The sequence below is a fragment of the Dromiciops gliroides genome, chromosome 2 (assembly GCF_019393635.1).
Source record: "Dromiciops gliroides isolate mDroGli1 chromosome 2, mDroGli1.pri, whole genome shotgun sequence".
In the NCBI taxonomy this organism is placed as follows: domain Eukaryota; kingdom Metazoa; phylum Chordata; class Mammalia; order Microbiotheria; family Microbiotheriidae; genus Dromiciops; species Dromiciops gliroides.
In genome coordinates, this window is record NC_057862.1 from 52,651,405 (window position 1) to 52,671,064 (window position 19,660).

General features: G+C 38.5%; 1 protein-coding gene across 5 annotated transcripts in view; it reads right to left on the bottom strand.

Moving 5' to 3' along the window:
• MICU1 (mitochondrial calcium uptake 1) overlaps nucleotides 1-19,660 on the bottom strand; it is a 238,752-nt gene that overhangs the window by 185,148 nt on the left and 33,944 nt on the right. For all 5 annotated transcript variants that reach the window (XM_043987836.1, XM_043987835.1, XM_043987834.1 and 2 more), the window contains exons 2-3: nucleotides 5,059-5,220; nucleotides 1,692-1,848 (exon numbers count right to left, since the gene is read on the bottom strand). In XM_043987836.1, the coding sequence (XP_043843771.1) occupies nucleotides 1,692-1,848; nucleotides 5,059-5,219 (318 nt within the window). In that variant the 5' untranslated portion in view covers nucleotide 5,220. The remainder of the gene's footprint in view (nucleotides 1-1,691; nucleotides 1,849-5,058; nucleotides 5,221-19,660) is intronic.

A 19,660-nucleotide genomic window follows, 5' to 3' on the forward strand; every position in this document is an offset into this window, starting at 1 on the left:
CTATGATTTTGCACAGGATTATCTCCTATGCCAAAAATGCCATTACTCTCCTCCTCCCATCCACAACTGTATCCCGCACTCTTTTCAAGGGTCACTTCAAGGCTCTTCCTTATCCTCTCAGTTGTCAGGGCTCCCCCTAGCCCACAATGAAATGAGATTCTTCATCAATGCCATACTCATCTCCTCAGTAGAATGTAAATGTTTTGAAGGCAAAGGCCCTTTGATGCAGGAGAAAGAATACCAGGATTGGAACACGAGTGACTGAGTTAAAATCTTGGCTCTGTCACTTATTGCCCATATGACCTCGGCCAAATCAACTGATTTCTCTGGGCCTTGAGTTTGTTGTCTATAAAATGAGCCCATCGGAGACAGGGACCTCTCAGGGCCTTTACACCTCTAAATCTGTGATCCTATGGCTATCCATTTCTGCTGCTGCTGCATCCCCAGCTCCAACCACGCTGCTGTGCACATATAAGGCACTTAACAAATGCTTGTTGAATTAAACTGAATTGCCAGTTACTGGAGGGAGCATCATACAAACAAACTCAGCAGAGAATTAAAATTTCCCAAAGAGGAGCAGCTACGTAGTTCAGTAGATAAAGCACTGGCCCTGGATTCAGGAGGACCTGAGTTCAAATCTGGCCTCAGACACTTGACACTTCCTAGCTGTGTGACCCTGGGCAAGTCACTTAACCCCCATTGCCTCACCAAAAAAAATTTTTAAAAATTCCCAAAGAGAATTCTCAGCAAAAAAACCCACAACCAAACATCTGACCTTGAAGCACTGAAACTAGTGGGACAAATGAAGAGAGGGAGCCTCTTAAATCTGGATTAAGAGTAAAGATCTGGGGGCAGCTAGGTGGCGCAGTGGATGGAGCACCGGCCCTGGAGTAAGGAGTACCTGAGTTCAAATCTGGCCTCAGACACTTAACACTTACTAGCTGTGTGACTTTGGGCAAGTCACTTAACCCCAATTGCCTCACTACTTAAAAAAAAAAAAAAAAGGAGTAAAGAACTGGTTATGGGGAATGAAGTGGGAAGGAAAGTCATTAATTTGTTTTTTCTACTGCCAGCTCCTAGACACTAAATTCAAATACCAGTCATTAACAAGATGCAGAAAGTGGAACTTTTCTGTGATAAAAGTGCATATGATGATAATAGCAGATGGCGATTAAGGCAGAGGAACTGCACACACGAGTATGAAGCACAAACACTAAGAATTAGGATTAGTCAGTGGCTGTTTCATGATCAACATTTATGTTTTTTTGGGGGGGGGTCTATTCATAATGAGAACTTGGCACTGCAAATCATGAGCAGAGTGAAAGCACAAGGTAATAAGTACCGTGACACTTACTGTCATTTAATTCCATTAAACAAAAGAGCAAATTTCAGAAGTTAAATTAAGTCCAAGATCAAAAAGAAGAAGAAAATATGAGACACCCTGGGCACTAGTTCTGACCTACAAGTAAAGTATTTCACATTGCTTCAACATTTTTGCCTTAGAGTATAACAGGTAAAGAGGAGAAAATAATAATTTTGTAAGTAGGAGAATGGAATACATGAAATACATATCATATTTAAATGGACATTTCAGGAACAGCATTCAATTGTAGTATGCAGGAGAGTAAAAAGTACACAGTGAGACCTTCACAAAGAATCCACACTCTGAGTGGAATTTTTTTTTCTAATACCTTTCGATCCCTGAAACCAGAACACTTCTTCTTTTTCTCTTCCGCTGGACCAAGACTATTTTGCTTTTTACAGGCTTCTTCATTGTTATTCTTCTCATCATCCTCAGATTCATCCTGTGGGTCTTCCTTTACTGAAGGTGGAGATTCTGCATGGGCTCTGGGATGGGCAAGAACATAATAGGGATTAATCCAATCAGTAGGAAACATCACACAAACCAAACAAGACCCGCTCATAGGTATAACAGGATAAACAGAAAGAGATCTTCTGTTTAAACAAAAAAAAATCTAGTGTCTATACATAAACATAACTAAATACTCAACATAATTGAGATCCTTAGTTTTACAGTTCTTTTCAACATTAAGAATAATGAATGCCATGCATGTCTGGCAGGTTCTTTCTTCTGTCAAGCCAAAGACTGCAAAAAACTCATTTTGCCTTTTCTATTGTCTTTTCTGACTACCACAGTCTTCAGTGACCTCTCACATTTCCCATCTGTGTTTGGCACCTTTATGAAAAGTTATCACAGGTTAGGGCACTAAAACCATAAACAAATGAAGAAAAGGAGAAACATTAAATAGATCCCTGATGAACCATAACATAATAAAAATTACAACCAATAAAGGGCATTTGAAAAAACAATTCAGTATTGAATGGAGTTTAAATAATTAAATCATAAAGAATTTCAGGGTCAAAGGACAGATGATGAAAATACAATTTCATTAACTATAGATGAGAAAAGAGTTTTTGACCAAACTAGGGTATTACGGAAGATAAAATGGACAATTCTAGTTATATAAAATTGATTTTTTGCTTATTAAGACTCTAAGTTGTATGGAAGGTGCTGACCTACACTAGTAGAGGAAGTTTTCCTCCCTTTGGAGTTCCATATATCAATGAAATATCAGGTCTGGTCCCTATCATTACTGTCTTTTTGCAGGCAAGCAAGCACGCACGCATGCACACCCTGCCCCCACGCACCCCCAAACCAAAACAAACAAAGAAAAAACCCCAACCCAAACCCAATGTGCTTAAAATTAGAATGGAAACAATTAAAAGGAAAAAAGAAATCTTTGCAGTGAGTTTCCCTGATAAAGGTCCAATATTGAAGATACACAGGGAAGTAATTCAAATATATAAAAATAAGAGATATGGAGCAGCTAGGTAGTACAGAGGATAGAGCACCAGCCCTGGATTCAGGACAACCTGAGTTCAAATCTGGCCTCAAAAACTTGACACCTACTAGCTGTGTGACCCTGGGCAAGTCACTTAATCCTCATTGCCCAGCAAATAAAGAAAGAAAGAAAAAGAAAAAAAGAATAAGAGATAGCCCTAGGAGATAAATGGTCAAAGGACATGAACAGGAATTTCTTAAAAGAAGAAATCCAAGCTATCAACGATCATGTGAAAACATGTTCCAAATCTCTAATAAGAAAAATGCAAATGGGAACATCTCTGAAATTCTTTTTCATGCTCATCAGTTTGGCCAAGATGATAAAAAAGGGAAGATGATAATTTTTGGAAGGGTTGTGAGAAAACAATAAAATTAATAAAAATGTTAGTGACACGGTGAATTGGCCTAGGCATCATGGAAAACGATTTAGAAATATTCCCTGAGTTACAGAACTATGCATACATTCTGACCCAGCAATGCCACTAAGCTAAGCTTACAAACTTAAAAGAGATCAAAGAAAATGGAAAAGGACTAATATGCACCAAAAGCTTCACAGTGATACTTTTTGTTATAGCAAAGAACTATAAAATAAGGAAATGCTCATAAGTTGAGGAATAACCAAAGAATTATGGTAAATGAAGATAATGGACTATTACTATACCAGATTTAGAAAAACCTTGGGAGGGGGGCAACTAGGTGGTGTAGTGGATAAAGCACTGGCCTTGAATTCAGGAGGACCTGAGTCAAATCCGGCCTCAGACACTTGACACTTACTAGCTGTGTGACCCTGGGCAAGTCACTTAACCTTCACTGCCCCGCAAAAAAAACCCCCAAAAAACAAAAACAAACAAAAAAAAGAAGAGTGAAAAGGGAGGAGAGCAATGGGTTATGAAGGGCTTTTAACACCAACATCCTGGAGGTGAAAGAGAGTCATGAGTTTACTGAGTAGGGCAGTGACATAGTTGGACCTGTGCTTTAAGAAAATCATTCTAGTGGCTGAATGGAGGATGGAGTGGGGAAAAACTTGAGGCAGACTGATCCACCAGTAGGTTATTACAATAATATAGGTGTGAAGTGATGAGGGCCTAAACCAGAGTGGTGGCTATATGAGAAGACAGAAGGGAGAGTATTGAAGAGATGAATATGACAGGCCTTGGTACAGCCTGGATATTGGGAGGAAGGGGGGTAAGAGAGAGAAGCAGAGAATGGCACCTAGTTGTAAGACTAAGGGATCAGATGGTGTTGCCCTTGACAAGAATAAAAAAGTTAGGGGTGGGAGAAATGTGGATGTTTGTAGGCAGTAGAGAAGGAGCTAAAAAAGAGAGACTGAAAATAACTGAGACTGAGGATGGCAAAGGGGGCAATCTATTGGAGGAGATGGGATTGAATGGGATCACTTGAAAAGGTGGAGGTGTTAGCCTTGTTAAGGAATACGTCCACCTCATCAAGTGAGACAGGGTGAAAGAAGAGAGTGGCAGAAGACACTTGAGTGGAGAAAAGAGAGATCACATTTTTTCTGTCAAATGTGAGGCAGCTTCTCAACCAAGAGGATAAGGGGAGGGGAGCCAGGAGAGGGTTAAGCAGGGATCAAAAGGTCTGGGAGAACTGCTGTGGAGAGTGGCATAGTGACCTGATAAAGGGAGGCAGAGGAGAAGTGCCTAGCAGCAATGAGGTTGTGAAATATAAATTTGTAGTGGATCCAGTCAGAATGATTGTATGATTACCTCCACCTTCATTCAACTGAACACTGTTTAGGAGCAAAGGTAGTAGATGATGGGCATGATCCAAGGCTAGGCTTGGCAGGTTACAATCAGCAAAATGATAAGGGGGCTAGTGACTTGAGAGAAGAGGTCCGTGTAAAGCTGAACTGGTTTACCAAGAGGTCACCAAATGACTTAAGATAAGTCACAAATTTTCTGAAATTATTGCAGCCATTATTTTTAATGGGGGGGGGGGGAGGGGAGAGGGGAAGCACCAAACCATTTGAGGATATATTAAAAACAGGCAGTCTATGAAACCAGAGTATAATTAATCTCAAATGACAGCTAACTTCTATGAAATGTTATTTAATATATGCATATCTACAATACTAAATGACCACCAACAAAGTATGATAAAAATGAGGTCAGAAAAATGCCTCTTTGGGGTATAAAAGTCAGAAGAGAAAAAAGTACTGGCTACTTGAGTAAACTAACCTCTTCCATAAGAGGCCTGTGCTTGCTGCAACTGCAGATGTTCCCAGGAAAGCTGCCATCATCAATCGGCGCCTACCCTGAGAAAGCTGTGCTGATCCGTGGTACCGTCGGGAAACAACAGCCAGCCCTGCCATAGCAGGGAAAAAACGAAGACAAAACATCCTGTGGATAAAAAGTAGACATGTTATTCTCTGCTGGTTAAAAATAAGAAAACATAAAATGCTGGGGTTTTTGTAATTTTCATTAAATCCTCCTCATCAGCACTTCCAATCTTCAAATGATATGTGTGTGTGTGTGGGGGGGGTTGTTGGGTTTTTTTGGTGAGACAATTGGGGTTAAGTGACTTGCCCAGGGTCACACAGCTAGTAAGTGTTAAGTGTCTGAGGCCGGATTTGAACTCAGGCACTCCTGACTCCAGGGCCGGTGCTCCATCCACTGCGCCACCTAGCTGCCCCTCAAATGATATTTTTAGTAGTAATCATTAAAATGATTTGATATTGGTTAAAAAACTAAACAGCAGATCAGTGGAATAGTCTAAATAAGGATGAATGAAAAAACTGAACTAAAAAACATAGTATCTAATAACTTGAACATAAATGAATTTAAGAAAAATTTTGTTTTAGACAAGAAGTTTTGGGAAAACTATAAAGCTGCTCAGCAGAAATTAGGTTTAGGTCAACATCTTACACCATATACCACAATAAGTTCAAAATGGATAAATATACTAAATATTAAAGGTCACACTATAAAAATATTACAAAAGAATCAGATTTTATATTATATCTAAGAGAAAGAGTTCTTAGCCATAAAAGAGACAATCACAAAAAATTTGTCATTTCTATTAAATGATATCAAACACTTGTGTAGTAAACAAAAGCAATGCAACATGGATAAGGAAGGGAAGTTGCCGATTGGGGGAAAAGATCTTTGCATCAAATATGTCTAATAAGGATCTGATAGTCAAGATATATATGACTCTAACCAAAATACAAGATACCAAAAGGCATTTCTTTTTTTCTTTTTTCTTTTTTTTAAAGTGAGGCAACTGGGGTTAAGTGACTTGCCCAGGGTCACAAAGCTAGTAAGTGTTAAGTGTCTGAGGCTGGATTTAAACTCAGGTACTCCTGACTCCAGGGCCGGTACTCTATCCACTGCGCCATCTAGTTGACCCCCCCAAAAGCCATTTCTTAATGGATAAATGGTCAAAAAATATGAATAAACAATGATAAAAAATACAAACTATTAATGTAATGATTATTCCAAATCCCTGAAATATAATAAAAATGCAAATCAAAACAATTCTGGAGGTTTGCCTCTTAATAAATTGGGAAAGATGAAAAATAATGGAAATAATGTTGTGTTGGAAAGGCTACACAAAGGTAGGCACATTGATGGTGAAACTATAAATTGGTCCAATCCTTCTTACAAGGAAATTTGGAATTATTTTAAGAAAGTGATGAAAATATACTTAGCTTTTTACTCAGTGACCCCATTGCTAGATACATACAACTAAAGAAATCAAAGACAGAAACAGAAATCTCATATATATTAAAGTATTGATTATGGCACTTTTGATGGTAAAAAAAATAATTAGAAACAAAGTAGATATGCAAAGGCTGGGAAATGGCTAAACAAATTGTAGTATGAGAAAAAGAAATATTCATTTTATAAGAAATAATACATATGAAGAATTCATAGACATATGTGAAAATTTAAATGAACTGACACAAATAAAGATGCATAACCAAGAAAACAATATACACAATGACTACAAAAACAAAAATAGAACAAAACCTACACCATTTTGTAATTACATGGGGAAGTAGCATGGTGGAGTGAAAAGAACACAGGCTCTGAAGTTATAAGACTTATGTTAAAATCTTGCTTTGATACATATAACCTGAGTAATCTTGGGAGAGTCATTAGGAAAGCAGAGGGAAATGACAAATGTTGTGGGGGATTAGGGGAAAATGAGAGATTAATACACTCTTGGTAAAGTTGTAAACTGATTCAAAAATTCTGTAGAGCAATTTGGAACTATGGCCAAAGGGCTATAAAACCATGCATACTCTTCAACCTAGCAATACCACTACTAGGATGAAATCCTAAAAGAGATTTTTTTAAAAGTTGAATTTGAAATTGGGGAGATGCCCATCAATTGGGTAATGGCTGAACAAACTGTGGGATGAAATTAGGATGGAACACTATTGTGCTCTAAGAAATGAAAGGCAAGATGCTATCAGAAGGACCTATGAAAAATGCAATCCATCTACAGAGAAAGAACTGATGGTATCTGAATACAAATTGAAGCATAATTTTTTTTAGTTCCTCTTTCTAAAGTTTTTTTGTGTTTTCGTTCACAACCTGACTAATGTGGAAATGTTTTGCATGACTGCACATGTATACCTTAGAGTGAATTGCTTGAATTCTTAAGGGGTGGTGTGGAGGGAGGGAGAAAGAGAATTTGGAACACAAAGTTTTAAAACTCTATGTGAAAATTTGTTTTTACATGTAACTGGAGGAAAATTCTAAATAAATAAATAATGAAATATGAAAAAACTCTTGGGAGAGTCACTTAACTTCTTAATCTGTAAAATGAAGGAGTTGGATCAGATTGTCTTGAAGGTCATTTCTAGCTCCACGTCTAGGAATTATAATGACCAAGTTTATCCCGAAAAAGAGATAAAAACATGTTCCTTTCTACTTTCTTTGCAAAGGTGGGGGTACCATGATAGTGGAGTATTGATTGTACTACTACTGTACTGATTCATCAGCCAATTTGCTGTTGGTTTGTTGAAATGATTTCCCCCCTCTTTCTTTTTTACTCCTCATTACAAGGTATAGTTCTCTAGGTAAAGGGGGTAAGGGGGAAGGACATATTCAGAAATTAAGGTAATATGATAAAGTTCTAAGATATTTCAGATTCTATCAATCCTGAAGTATAAAGTGACTGCTCCCTTCGATTACTTGTTATATTGAAACCAGTCAAAGATGTTGTGTGCCCAAACCATACTAGCCCTGCAGAGAGCACAAAAGAAAGTTTTGCTGCTCATGTTTATGATCTAGTTAGACTAGATATACATGAAACAAATGGAGAAAAAGTTTTAGAAGTTCTAAGTGCAAAATACTATTTAGTGGATAGTAAACAATGCCATGAGATGACTGAAAAGTGGAATTGGTAAGCAATGTCTTCATGGAAATCTTGAGTTAACTTCTTTTTGTCAGTCAACAAATACTTATTAAGTACTATACTATTAATCACTTTGCTAAAAGCTAGATACTAAGAAAACAAAAAAGCCCCCATCTCAAAAAGCTTGAGATCTAATCATGGGACAAAGTTATACTACTAGATAACTTTCATGGAGGCGAGGGAGGCAACCTTCCTAGAAAAATGGTCTGAAAGTAAAAAACAAGAATGTCAATACATTGAACCTATGGGAAACAGGCTGAGGTTCTCTTGACCACCAAAACTGTAGCCTTTTGCTAAAGACTGCTGAAAATATACACTAAAAGAGACATAAGGGGGCAGAGGAGAGGCACCAACCTATCTGAACTCTCCCAACATTCCTCTCCACACAACTTTAAAATAACACCTCAAATCAAATTTTGTAGTGGCAGAGCCAACAAAAAGTTGGGCTGAGACATTTTTCCTGCCCAAGACAACTTAAGAGTTCATCAGGAGAGGTCTGTGACATCAGGGTCAGGGCTGGCTCAAAGCCTATATGGCAATAGCACCAGCTACAGGCCTTTAGAGACAGCTGCAATAGCAGCAGCAGCAGCAACTTGAGGAGCTCTCAGCCTAGAGATAGTAAGAGGGTCAACTAACAGATCAGAAAGAAATTACAGGGTCCCTTTTGCTGGCACTGGGAGCATTTGGAGTTAATTGGCAACTCTATTGCCCACATGCAGTTCTGAGTCACAATTGCAGGGTGGAAAAAAGCACTTGTGATCCATCACAAGGAAGCAAGGGCCCTGGTCACAGTTCCAAGGCCACGAGGAGTACTAGCACTTGCGGTTGCAGGACAGGGGCCCCTCCTAGGTAAAGACCAGAATGCAGACCTAGAGAGCAGTGATCATATCTCTCTTCCTCACAACACCTTTGAAGCAATGAAATCTTGGAGACCTCCAGAACTAACTCTGGAAACACCAGCACAAAAAAGCCTGAAGCTTGGGACAGTGCCTCCCATCCCTCAGGTAAGCAAAGCCCAACTTTAACATAAAGTTCAAAGTCAAGAAATAGATTGGGGAAATAAGCAAACACCAAAAAAAAAAAAATAATAAGAACTTGACTATAAAAAGCTACTATGGTAGAGGAAAGAACAAGAAACAAACTCAGAAGAAGACAGTGTGAAAACAGCTACAAACAAAACCTCAAAGAAAAAAATGGTAATTGGATATAAACCTAACAAGAACCCTCTATTCAAATTAATCAGCATTTACTCAGTTCATTGTGGTTTGGTAAGTGTGAGTGATTACTGTAGTGAATTAAGCAGAATAGGATTAAATTTAAGCTAGTTATGTATGTTAATACTTTTAAGATAAGAGCTATAAATAATTAATCCACCATGTGTTGATGATTATATTACTTATATTTATCAGCTAGATTCATAGTTAGACATGTAATAAGAGCATAATTTCTTTAGTACCCCCTCCCCCACCATTTTATAATGTTCTAAAATAATAAGGTTCATTTGCTGGTACAATACCCCTTCACCCCTATGAATTACTGCTGTCCACTCTCTAGTGACTTTTGCTTCAAAACCACAACTTCCCTGGACATTAAGATACTGCTGATCAAAATACCAGATGTTGGATTTCCCATGAAAACTTCTGTTGAGTTGGCAGGTTTTTATCGCTTTTACTGAGAAAAACCTGCAGTTAACGACTTAGGTGCATGCCCCTCAACCAATCATAGAGTTTTCTTCACTTCTGGTGTAAAACAATCATGAAATTGTACTGCTTCATTCTATTTTTAGTATGCCTTCAATCTGTATAAATACTGACTACCCTCAAGCAGTAGGGGTCCTTGACTGTGAGGAAGGTCTTAGACCCAATAAATTAGGGACTCCTGAACTACCTAGTATATTGATTAATCATGCTTGGAGCTGTCAGTGACTTTTGTTACAGATTGTAATTTTTTGTTTTTTGGTTTTTTTTGGTTTTTGCAGGGCAATGAGGGTTAAGCGACTTGCCCAGGGTCACACAGCTAGTAAGTGTCAAGTGTCGGAGGCCGGATTTGAACTCAGGTCCTCCTGAATCCAGGGCCAGTGCTTTATCCACTGCGCCATCTAGCTGCCCCTCAGATTGTAATTTTATGACCCGCAGAGAGAGGGAGAGAATTTGGAACTCAAATTAAAAAAAAAAAAAGATAATTTTTTTGAGAGAGACAGATGGACAGATAGAATGGGCAATGTCCCACTTTGCCCTGGCCAGAAGATATCTAGAGCACTGGGTTCAACTCAGGACATGAAATTTGGGGAAGGTCATTAATAAGCTGAAGAATGTCCAAAAGAAGGCAGCTAGGATGATATGGGTCTCAGGTTCATGCCATGGGAGAATCAGTTGATGGAAAAGGAATGTTTAGCCAGGAGAAGAAAAGACTTGGAATTTGATAGCTATCTTCAAATGTCTCAAGAAGTGGCCCATAGAAAAAGCTTTAAACTTCCCAGAATCCCAGAATTTCAGGTTTGGAAGGAACCTCAGCAGCTCTCTGGCTCAACAATACTTAAAAGCAAACCAGCCACAATCCCTCTAAAACATACACAGTTCAGTAATTTAGTCAAGTATTTATTAAGTGCTTAACATGTTCAACTGTTCCAAGTACTAGATATGAGAGGAAACGTGTCCCCCAAAATAGTACATACAACATTGTACATACAGTGCAAATGGAAGATAATCTCAGAGGAAAAGCACTACTGGAAAAGGAGTTGGGGATGGGAAAGAAATGGGTTAAAGAACCAGATAGGGCCTCCTACAGAAGGTAAAATTTGAGCAGAGTCTTGAAGGCAGGGAAGCAAAGAAGTAGATGAGGAGAGAGAGTGTTCCGGTCATGGAGTCAGCCAGGACAAAGGCATGGCATTGGTGGATGGCAGGTCCTGAGCAAGAAACAGCCAGAAAGCCATGTAGCAGGATCAAAAAGTATGTAGAGAGGGGCAGCTAGGTGGTGCAGTGGATAGAGCACCGGCCCCTGGATTCAGGAGGACCTGAGCTCAAATCTGGCCTCAGACACTTAACATTTACTAGCTGTGTGACCCTGGGCAAGTCACTTAACCCCAATTGTCTCACCAAAAATAAATTAATGAATTAAAATTTTAAAAGGTGTGTAGAGAGAAGTAAAAGGTAAAAAGACGTCTACCCATCATTCTTCTGGAATCAAACAGCACATGCTTGACTCCTTTGCACCACAGTCCTTTAAATATCGGAAATGAGCTTCTGTTTCCCCCACAAGTCTTTGCTTCCCCAGGCCAAACATTCTCAGTTCCTTCAGCAGACCATTATGTGCATGATCCTGGTGGTCTTTCTCCGGACAAACTGTCCACTAAGCTGAGCTAAAGGACCGCTAAGAGCCATTCCATCTCTCTCAGCTTATTTCACAGTAGTTAGAACATAGACACACTCATGCCTTTGGGAGAAAGAGGGTCACAGTATAACCTTATTAGACACTTACGAGCTATGATAAAGTCACTCAACCTCCCTTGGTCTTAGTTTTCTCATCTCTAAAATGGGGGTGATGACTGAAGCATTTAACTCATGAGGCTGTTGTGAGGATCAAATAGATAATGGAGGCAAAATGCCTTGCAAACCTTAAAGTTTTATATACGTAACATTATTATTGGCATTAATATTATTGCTAGCTAATATAAATGTAGATTTTTTAAAAATAATAATGTTTTTATTTATAGTTTTGAGTTCCAATTTTTATCCTTCTTTCCCTCCCTCCCCTCCCTCCTCCCTAAGGTGGTAAGCAATCAGATATGGGTTATACATGTAGGATTATGTAACACATAACCATATTTGTCATTTTGTATAAGAAAACTTGATTAAAAGAAAAAAATGAAACAAAGTGAAAAATAGCATGCTTCAGTCTGTTCCATCAATATCAGTTATTTCTTTGGAGGTGGATAGTATGTTTCATCAATAGTCCTTTGGGATTGTCATGGATCATTGCATTGTTGTGAACAGTCAAGTCATTCACAGCTCTTCATCAAACAATATTGCTGTCTCTGTGTACAATGTTCTCTTGGTTCTGCTCACTTCACAATACATCATTTCATACATGTCTTTCCAGGCCTTTCTGAAGTCATCCTGCTTGTCATTTCTTATAGCACAATAATATTTCATCACCATCATATACCAGTTTGTTTAGCCATTCCCCAATGGATGGGTGTTCCTTTGATTTCCAATTCTTTGCCACCACAAAAAGAGCTGCTATGAACATTTTTGTACAAATAGGTCTTTTTCTCTTTTGGGGGATGTCTTTGGGACATACAAATGTAGATTTCTTTGGAATCACTACAAACCACTAGAAACAATATAGTAGAATCCTACTAAATCAATTAACTAAATCCTACTAAGCAATTCAAACTATATATTCAAATTATTTACATGAACTGCCCCGAATTTAAAAGTTCTACATTGTAGAGGCTAGGGAAAAAATGATAGACCACTTTTATATAACATTTTATGATGTACCAAAGTACACTGCATACGTAATCTTATTTGGCATTTATAATAAACTTAGAAGTTATTATTAGCTTTGCTTTCTAGATGAAGAAACTAAGGCTAAATGAGTTAAGTGGCATGTTCAAAGTTACATAAGTACTAAGTGGCAGAACTAGTTATGAACTCAGGTCTTCTGACTTCGAATCAGCACAATTTCCCTGGCATAACACTGCCTTCAGGATAACTTGTCAAGGTATACTGCCAATTAATGTTTATGTCTATAAAAGAAACCCTCAGTGTCAAAGTGGCACTGCTGACAGAATGAGGGGTGTTCACACCCTAGAAGCCAAGTCTAGACTATGAGTATTTCCTATCAGTAGAAACATGTTGGGTGACTTAGGATAGGACACAGATTTTTTTTTAAAAGCCATAGATAACTCCTAATATTATAAAATGACAACTCAATGGAGTAAAATTCATTACAATCAGTTGTACACTTGACAAAACACTACAAAACTGTTCTTTATATGGAGACACTACCCTAAAATAGGTCAACAGAACTGCGTTCTACCTCCTGACTCTCAGGACATTTCTTCACAAGAAGCCCTCATTATCTTTCTTGTCCACACTTTAAATTTCTTGAAGATGAAACAATCACACCCATCCTTCTTCCAATGCTTCCCTAGGGCCAGATGAAACAGATGAAATTTCCACAAACCCTGTCATTCTCACTGTGCTCTTCTATCTAGATTATAAATTCCATTCTGCTTTGATGCTTGGCTGTACTGGGAAACAGCTGTTTGCAAAGTACATTTATTATTCCCTATAACAAACATAGCATGTTCAAGAAGCAAAAGTCTTTCACATTAGCAGCAGCTAATGCATTAGGTCATGACCTTCATATTCTGTCTGGTGCCTATAAGTAAACTAAGGGAACAACAACAACAAGTTCTTCCAATTGCATCTCTCAGGTGATCGTTTTAAGTCTTTGAACTTTAGGAACTATCTTGTCCCTTGGCTGAGATCTTTAATGTGGCTGTGTGAAGTTATGAATTACCATTAAGGCCTACCAAAGGCAGGTACAGCGAGTGCAACATGAAACTCAGAACGCCAATTTCACTGAGAGGCATCACAGGAAAAGACAAGGACAATTTGTCCAAAACACAACACAGATCCACAAATGGTCACTCATACTTTTATTTTGGAAAAGACGGAGAAATGCAGGCAAATTGATCAGACAATTTAGGTGGCGACTACTCAAAAAGTGGTCATTAATGATTCAGTGTCGGCTTGGAAAGAAGTTCCCAATGAAGTGCCCCAACTATTAGCCCTAAGCTATTTCACATTTTTATCAGACTTGAATAAAGGCATGGATAACATCCTTATCAAATCTGCATGTGGAACAAAACTGAGAGGGATCTTTAACGAAATGGATAACAAAAGTAAAGATGCAAAAACCATTTAATTTAACAGAGATAAATGTAGTATCCTATATTTAGATTTAAAAAACTGATTTTCCAATACAAGATGGCAGAGGAATAGACAGCTCTCTTTGTCTGAAAAAGTATCTAGGTATTTTGGTGAACTCAATGAGTTAATCTTGTGATAGAATGGCCAAAAAAGCTAATGAAATCTTTGGCTACATTGAGAGGCCTAATTCCCAGGAATATGGAGGCAGCAATCCTGCTGTATGCTTCTGTGGTCAGAGGGCATTGGAATACAGAAAAGCCACTTGTTCAATGCTGGGTTCCACATTTCAGGAAGAATATTGATACACTGCTAGAGAAGGGTAAGTGGGATGGTGAAGGGGCTTAAGTTCAATAATCAATAAACATGAAGGATCTACTTTGTGTTGGGCACAGTACTAAGTGCTGGGGATACAAATTCCAAAAAATAAAGGCAGTCTCTATCCTCAGCGAGCTTACAACAGTATGATATAGTGGGGGAAGACAAAACACAAAAAAAATCTGAAACAGGGGGACCAGGTGACCTAGGAAAGTACCTGACAAGGGGGCATGGGGGAAAAGTCAGAAAAGGTGCAGCTAAGTGAGAAATGAGATCTTCAGAATGAGCTCTCTCCTTAAATGGAAGTTTGGAGTTCATGACCCTACCCTCCAGTCAGCAAGGCTGGTGGTAGTGATGACATGTAGTATCAAGGCCGGCTAATGAGATCTTACAGGATGGTGAGGTTATCTCAATAATGAGCTTCCTGGAGCATATATGGGGAAATCAGAGAAGTCCCAGAGTACCGAAGTCAAGTGAGAAACGAAAGATCTATTTGCCACTCATCCATTGCTGAATCTTAACCTTAGATTACTTCCACCATCTGTCTCTTTGTCCACTCACATGATACTGAATGGAAATGGAGGAAGTCGCACAATCACGTTGACCAGGTACCTTATAAAATAACATTATCTTACTTCAACTGGGCCCTCGCTGCAGCAAGGCAATCTTTTTATTCTCTCCTAACTGATTCTCTGCAAAAGCTTCTCCAAGCCTTGTTTTCTCTCCTAAAGTCTCCTATGCTTCCGTATCTCTTACTTTATTGAGTAAATTGAGGCCATTCCATATGAACTCCCTCCTCTTTCATGCTCTTCATCTCAAAGCTCTCTGACGTCACCCCTCATTCCTTCAGTCTCTGCAATAAGACAGTCTTCCTCCTTGCCAAGGCCAACTTTCTATATGTGTTCTTAGGCCCATCCTCTCTCATATTTTCTTGCAGTTTGCAAGCTCAATCATTCTCCTTCTAGCTCTGTCATTTTCAACCTCTCACTATCTACTGGTTCCTTCCCTGTTGCCTTCAAGCATGCCCAAGTCTTTCCCATCTTTAAGAAAAGTTAAAACATTAAAACCCCACAAACTTCACTAGACTCCCCCCTACACACACACACACACACACACACACACACACACACACACACACACACACACACTACTGTCTGACAGATCTTACCCTTTGGAAAAATCACACAATTTATTGTATTGCTTTGAACAGCACCAGGTGTTCCCTGGGCTTAGACAAGTGCTGGACAAGCTCAGAAAGTGCCCACGTTCCAGTTATGAAGTCCTGAAATGAACAAACTTGTCACACAGTTGCTGTTACCCCTCATTGTCAGGGCTACAGCTCACTGTGTAGTCACTAGTGTAAGTACTGAGATCTCCCCACACTATCCTGGGTCCCCCCCAGTATGGGTGGGGCCCCAGCACATATCTATAGCTTCTTCTTGCTTGTAAGTTGTTTCCCTCAATCTGAAAATAAAACCTCTGGGAAAAAAATTATGACTCACCTTTCTTTTAGCCTACTCTATTTGGCTCCGGCTATCCACTGGGTGGAGGCCAGTTCTGGTCTGTTGACATACCTCTAACTGTGGGTATTACCAAAGGCTATGTTTTAGGCCTCCTAAACTTCTCTCTGATCTCATAACCTCCCATGAATTTAATTATTAACTCTATTTTGATGACTTCCAGATACAGATATCCAGCTCCAGTATCTCCCAATGAGCTTCAATTGTTGTTGTTTGTCATTGGGAAAGCTAGGTGGCGCAATAGGTAAGAGTACTGGAGCTGGAGTCAGGAGTCAGGAAGACTCCTTTTTCTGAATTCAAATCTAGCCTCAGACTAGCTGTATCACTCTGGGCAAGTCATTTAACTCTGTTTGCCTATCAGACATTTTGAAATGGATATCCCACAGGCATCTCAAATCCAACATATCAAAAGAGTACTCATCTTCTCCCCAAAGCCATCTGTCTTCCAATCTTCTCTATTTCTGTTGAAGGTACCACAATTCTTCCAGTTTCCCACATTAATAACCCTGGCATGTTATCCTCAAATCTCCATTCTCCCTCACCACATGCATCCAATTAGTTGTCAAGTGCTATCATTTCTGCAGAACATCTTTCATCCCCACCACCTTCTGTCTATTCAGTTATCATCTTAGTTCAAGGGAATACCACCCATCTAGATTACAATAACCATCTCCTCATTGGTTTCCCTGCCTCAAATCTCTGCCTACTCAAGGCAATCCTCCACAATGCTGCCCAAGTGATTATCCTTAATCAAAGATCTTACCATTTCACTGCCCTACTAAATAAACTCTAGTAACTTTTTTACTATATTTTATCAAATATAAACTTCTCTGTTTAGCTTTTAAAGACCTCCCCAACCTTATTCATATCTAACTTCACAATCTCATTGTATATAACTCCTCCTGCACTGTGATCCAGCAAAATTGGTCTTTTCTTTGTTCCTCACTTGACACTTCAACACCTCTTTCCCTGTGCCTCCCCTTTACCTCTACCTCAAGGAATTTCCCTCTTCCTTCAAGACACAATTCAAGCATCACCTACAAATAAAGCCTTTGACTCTCAAACTACCTAAATTGAACCATTTTGTAAGTTCTTCATATTTATGCAATGTATTTATTCCACATGCCCTTGTTGTATCCTCATTAGATGGTCAGCTTTTTGAGAGCAGAGAATATTTCATTCACTGTTCTTTATATCCTCAGGGACTAGCACAGTGTCTAGCACACAGTATGCACTAAATAAATATATTCTGATTGACTGACAAGGGAACAGAAAAAAATCAAGAGGACATAACAGGTGTCATCAAATATCTGAAGTCATGTTGAAGAAGGTTCTGTTTGGCATTAAGTGGCAGAACTAGGAATAATGAGTGGAAGTTATAAAGAAGCAAATTTATGATTAATGTCAAGAAGCACTTTCCACTTCCTCAGGAAGTAATGTGTTCCCTGGTGGTAGTTGGTTCTCCTCTAGTGGATGTTTTCCAGAAGAGGCTGGCTATTGTACTGTATAAGGAATTTCTTTATAAGCATAGGATGGAGTAGAATCTGGTATTCTGTGATTCTGAGATCTTGAAAAGAACTAAAACCTTGAAAACTTGAGCCATTTTCGACAAATGACATTTGCAGCAGTATCATCTGAAACAGTTGAGTGGCACTCAATTGAGTCCCATTATTATCTGTAATTTTCTGTCCCCCCTTTCTGCCTCTTACATCATCCTTCAGGCTCTCTGAAGGATAAAAGGGGTTGCTGATCTCCTCTTATCATTAGCTTCTCCCACTCACAAGCTGATAATTCCATTATAAGAGTGTGTACAAGTTATCGGCCATTTTGATGTCCTTCAAGGAGATGTCCATATTCTTTGGTTGTTCTGGAAATGTTTTCAATATTATTCTAAATAATGAAGTATTTTCTTAGAAGTTTTTCCATTATTATAGAAATTAACTTCAAAAACATTTGTTTTTATGTGATTTGACCTCTGTATAACTTAAGAAGATAAGCTTGTTAGATATGATCAGAATAAAAGTATCTGGATTAAAACAATTAATTGATTTATGGAATAGAAAATCTAATGTATTAAAAGTTCTTTATAAACATTTTTTTTGGGGGGGCGGGGCAATGTGTGACTTGCCCAGGGTCACACAGCTAGTAAGTGTCAAGTGTCTTGAGGCCAGATTTGAACTCAGGTCCTCCTGAATCCAGGGCCGGTGCTCTATCCACTGCGCCACCTAGCTGTCCCTATAAACATGTTTTTAATACATTAGATTTAATTATTCTTCCAACATGATCAACAGCTTGGAGATTTAGTTAAATCTAGTTTCAACAGGAAAAATGTATCAAGTAGTTATCCAGGAATAGTCTGGTAAAATTACTGAAGGAACACACTAAACCCGAACCCTAAACTTTTTGAGCTGTCTACTACAGCAGCACAACTTTTGAAAGGAAAATTGAACTCAGATTAAGGAAAAATGCTCTAACATTTGGAAAGACTCATCCCAATTGATACTACCTACCAATGTATATTTACAATTACACTAGAGAATCTATAGTAGACTCTACTAGTAAAATCATCACACATTTATATAATTCATCTAAATGAACTTAGTTTTAAAGTAAATGTCTGTTTATTGTAGTAAAAGAAGTGATAAAACTGAAACCGTAAAGAGTTCAGAAGGAACCCAAGTAGAAGTACTGGATGAGGCCCATAATCTTTCACAGAGCATAATTTTTCCTCATCTGTAAAATACATGGATTGAACTATATGCTCTTCTAAGATTCTTCCCACTCCAAATCCCATATCCTATGAATAGCATTGTAAAAGTACAAGATTAACGAGATTAACTAGAGAACCTATGAATTATTCAGCCAGTCAATAAATATGTAAGTACCTACTAAGTGAAAGGCACTGTACTAAGTGCTGGGAATACAAAGAATGTCAAAAGACAGTCTCTGATCTTAAGGAGCTCACAGTCTATAAGAAGTAGTAACATAGGACCTATAAGTGGAATATGGCTATGAAAGAGTATACCTTATTTAAAGGAACAAAAAAAATAGAAGTAGAAAAGCATTATATATTTTAAAAGATACTTTCTATGAGGAAATATAGAAAACAGTTAGGGGAAATATTGTTAGGTTGTTTTTCAATCATGTCCGACTCTCCATGACCCCATTTGGAGTTTTCTTGACATAGATACTAAAGTAGCTTGACATTTCCTTCTCCAGCTCATTTTACAGATGAGAAAATGGAGACAAACAGTGACTTGCTTAGGGTCACACAGCTAGTAAGTGTCTAAGGCCAGATTTGAACTCAGGAAGATGAATCTTTCTGACTCCAGGTCCAAAAACCCTATCTACCTAGGTGGGACCTGGGAGAAATATAATGGAGTTCACTGAAGTGAGGATTAATGGAGATGTCATAGTCAGAAGAAACAGACAAGGACTTTAGATAATAGATCACATACCTGACATGGAGACATCATGACAAGATAGTGAAGGGGTATTTGAAACATCCAGACAGTTTCTGAAGCTGCTGTCTCTGCCAAAAGCAGATCAACCGATAAATTCTTAACTTGCCTTAATGATAAAATCATTCTTGAAAAATGAAAGAGCAATGTGAACTTCTATTCTGAAATTGATTC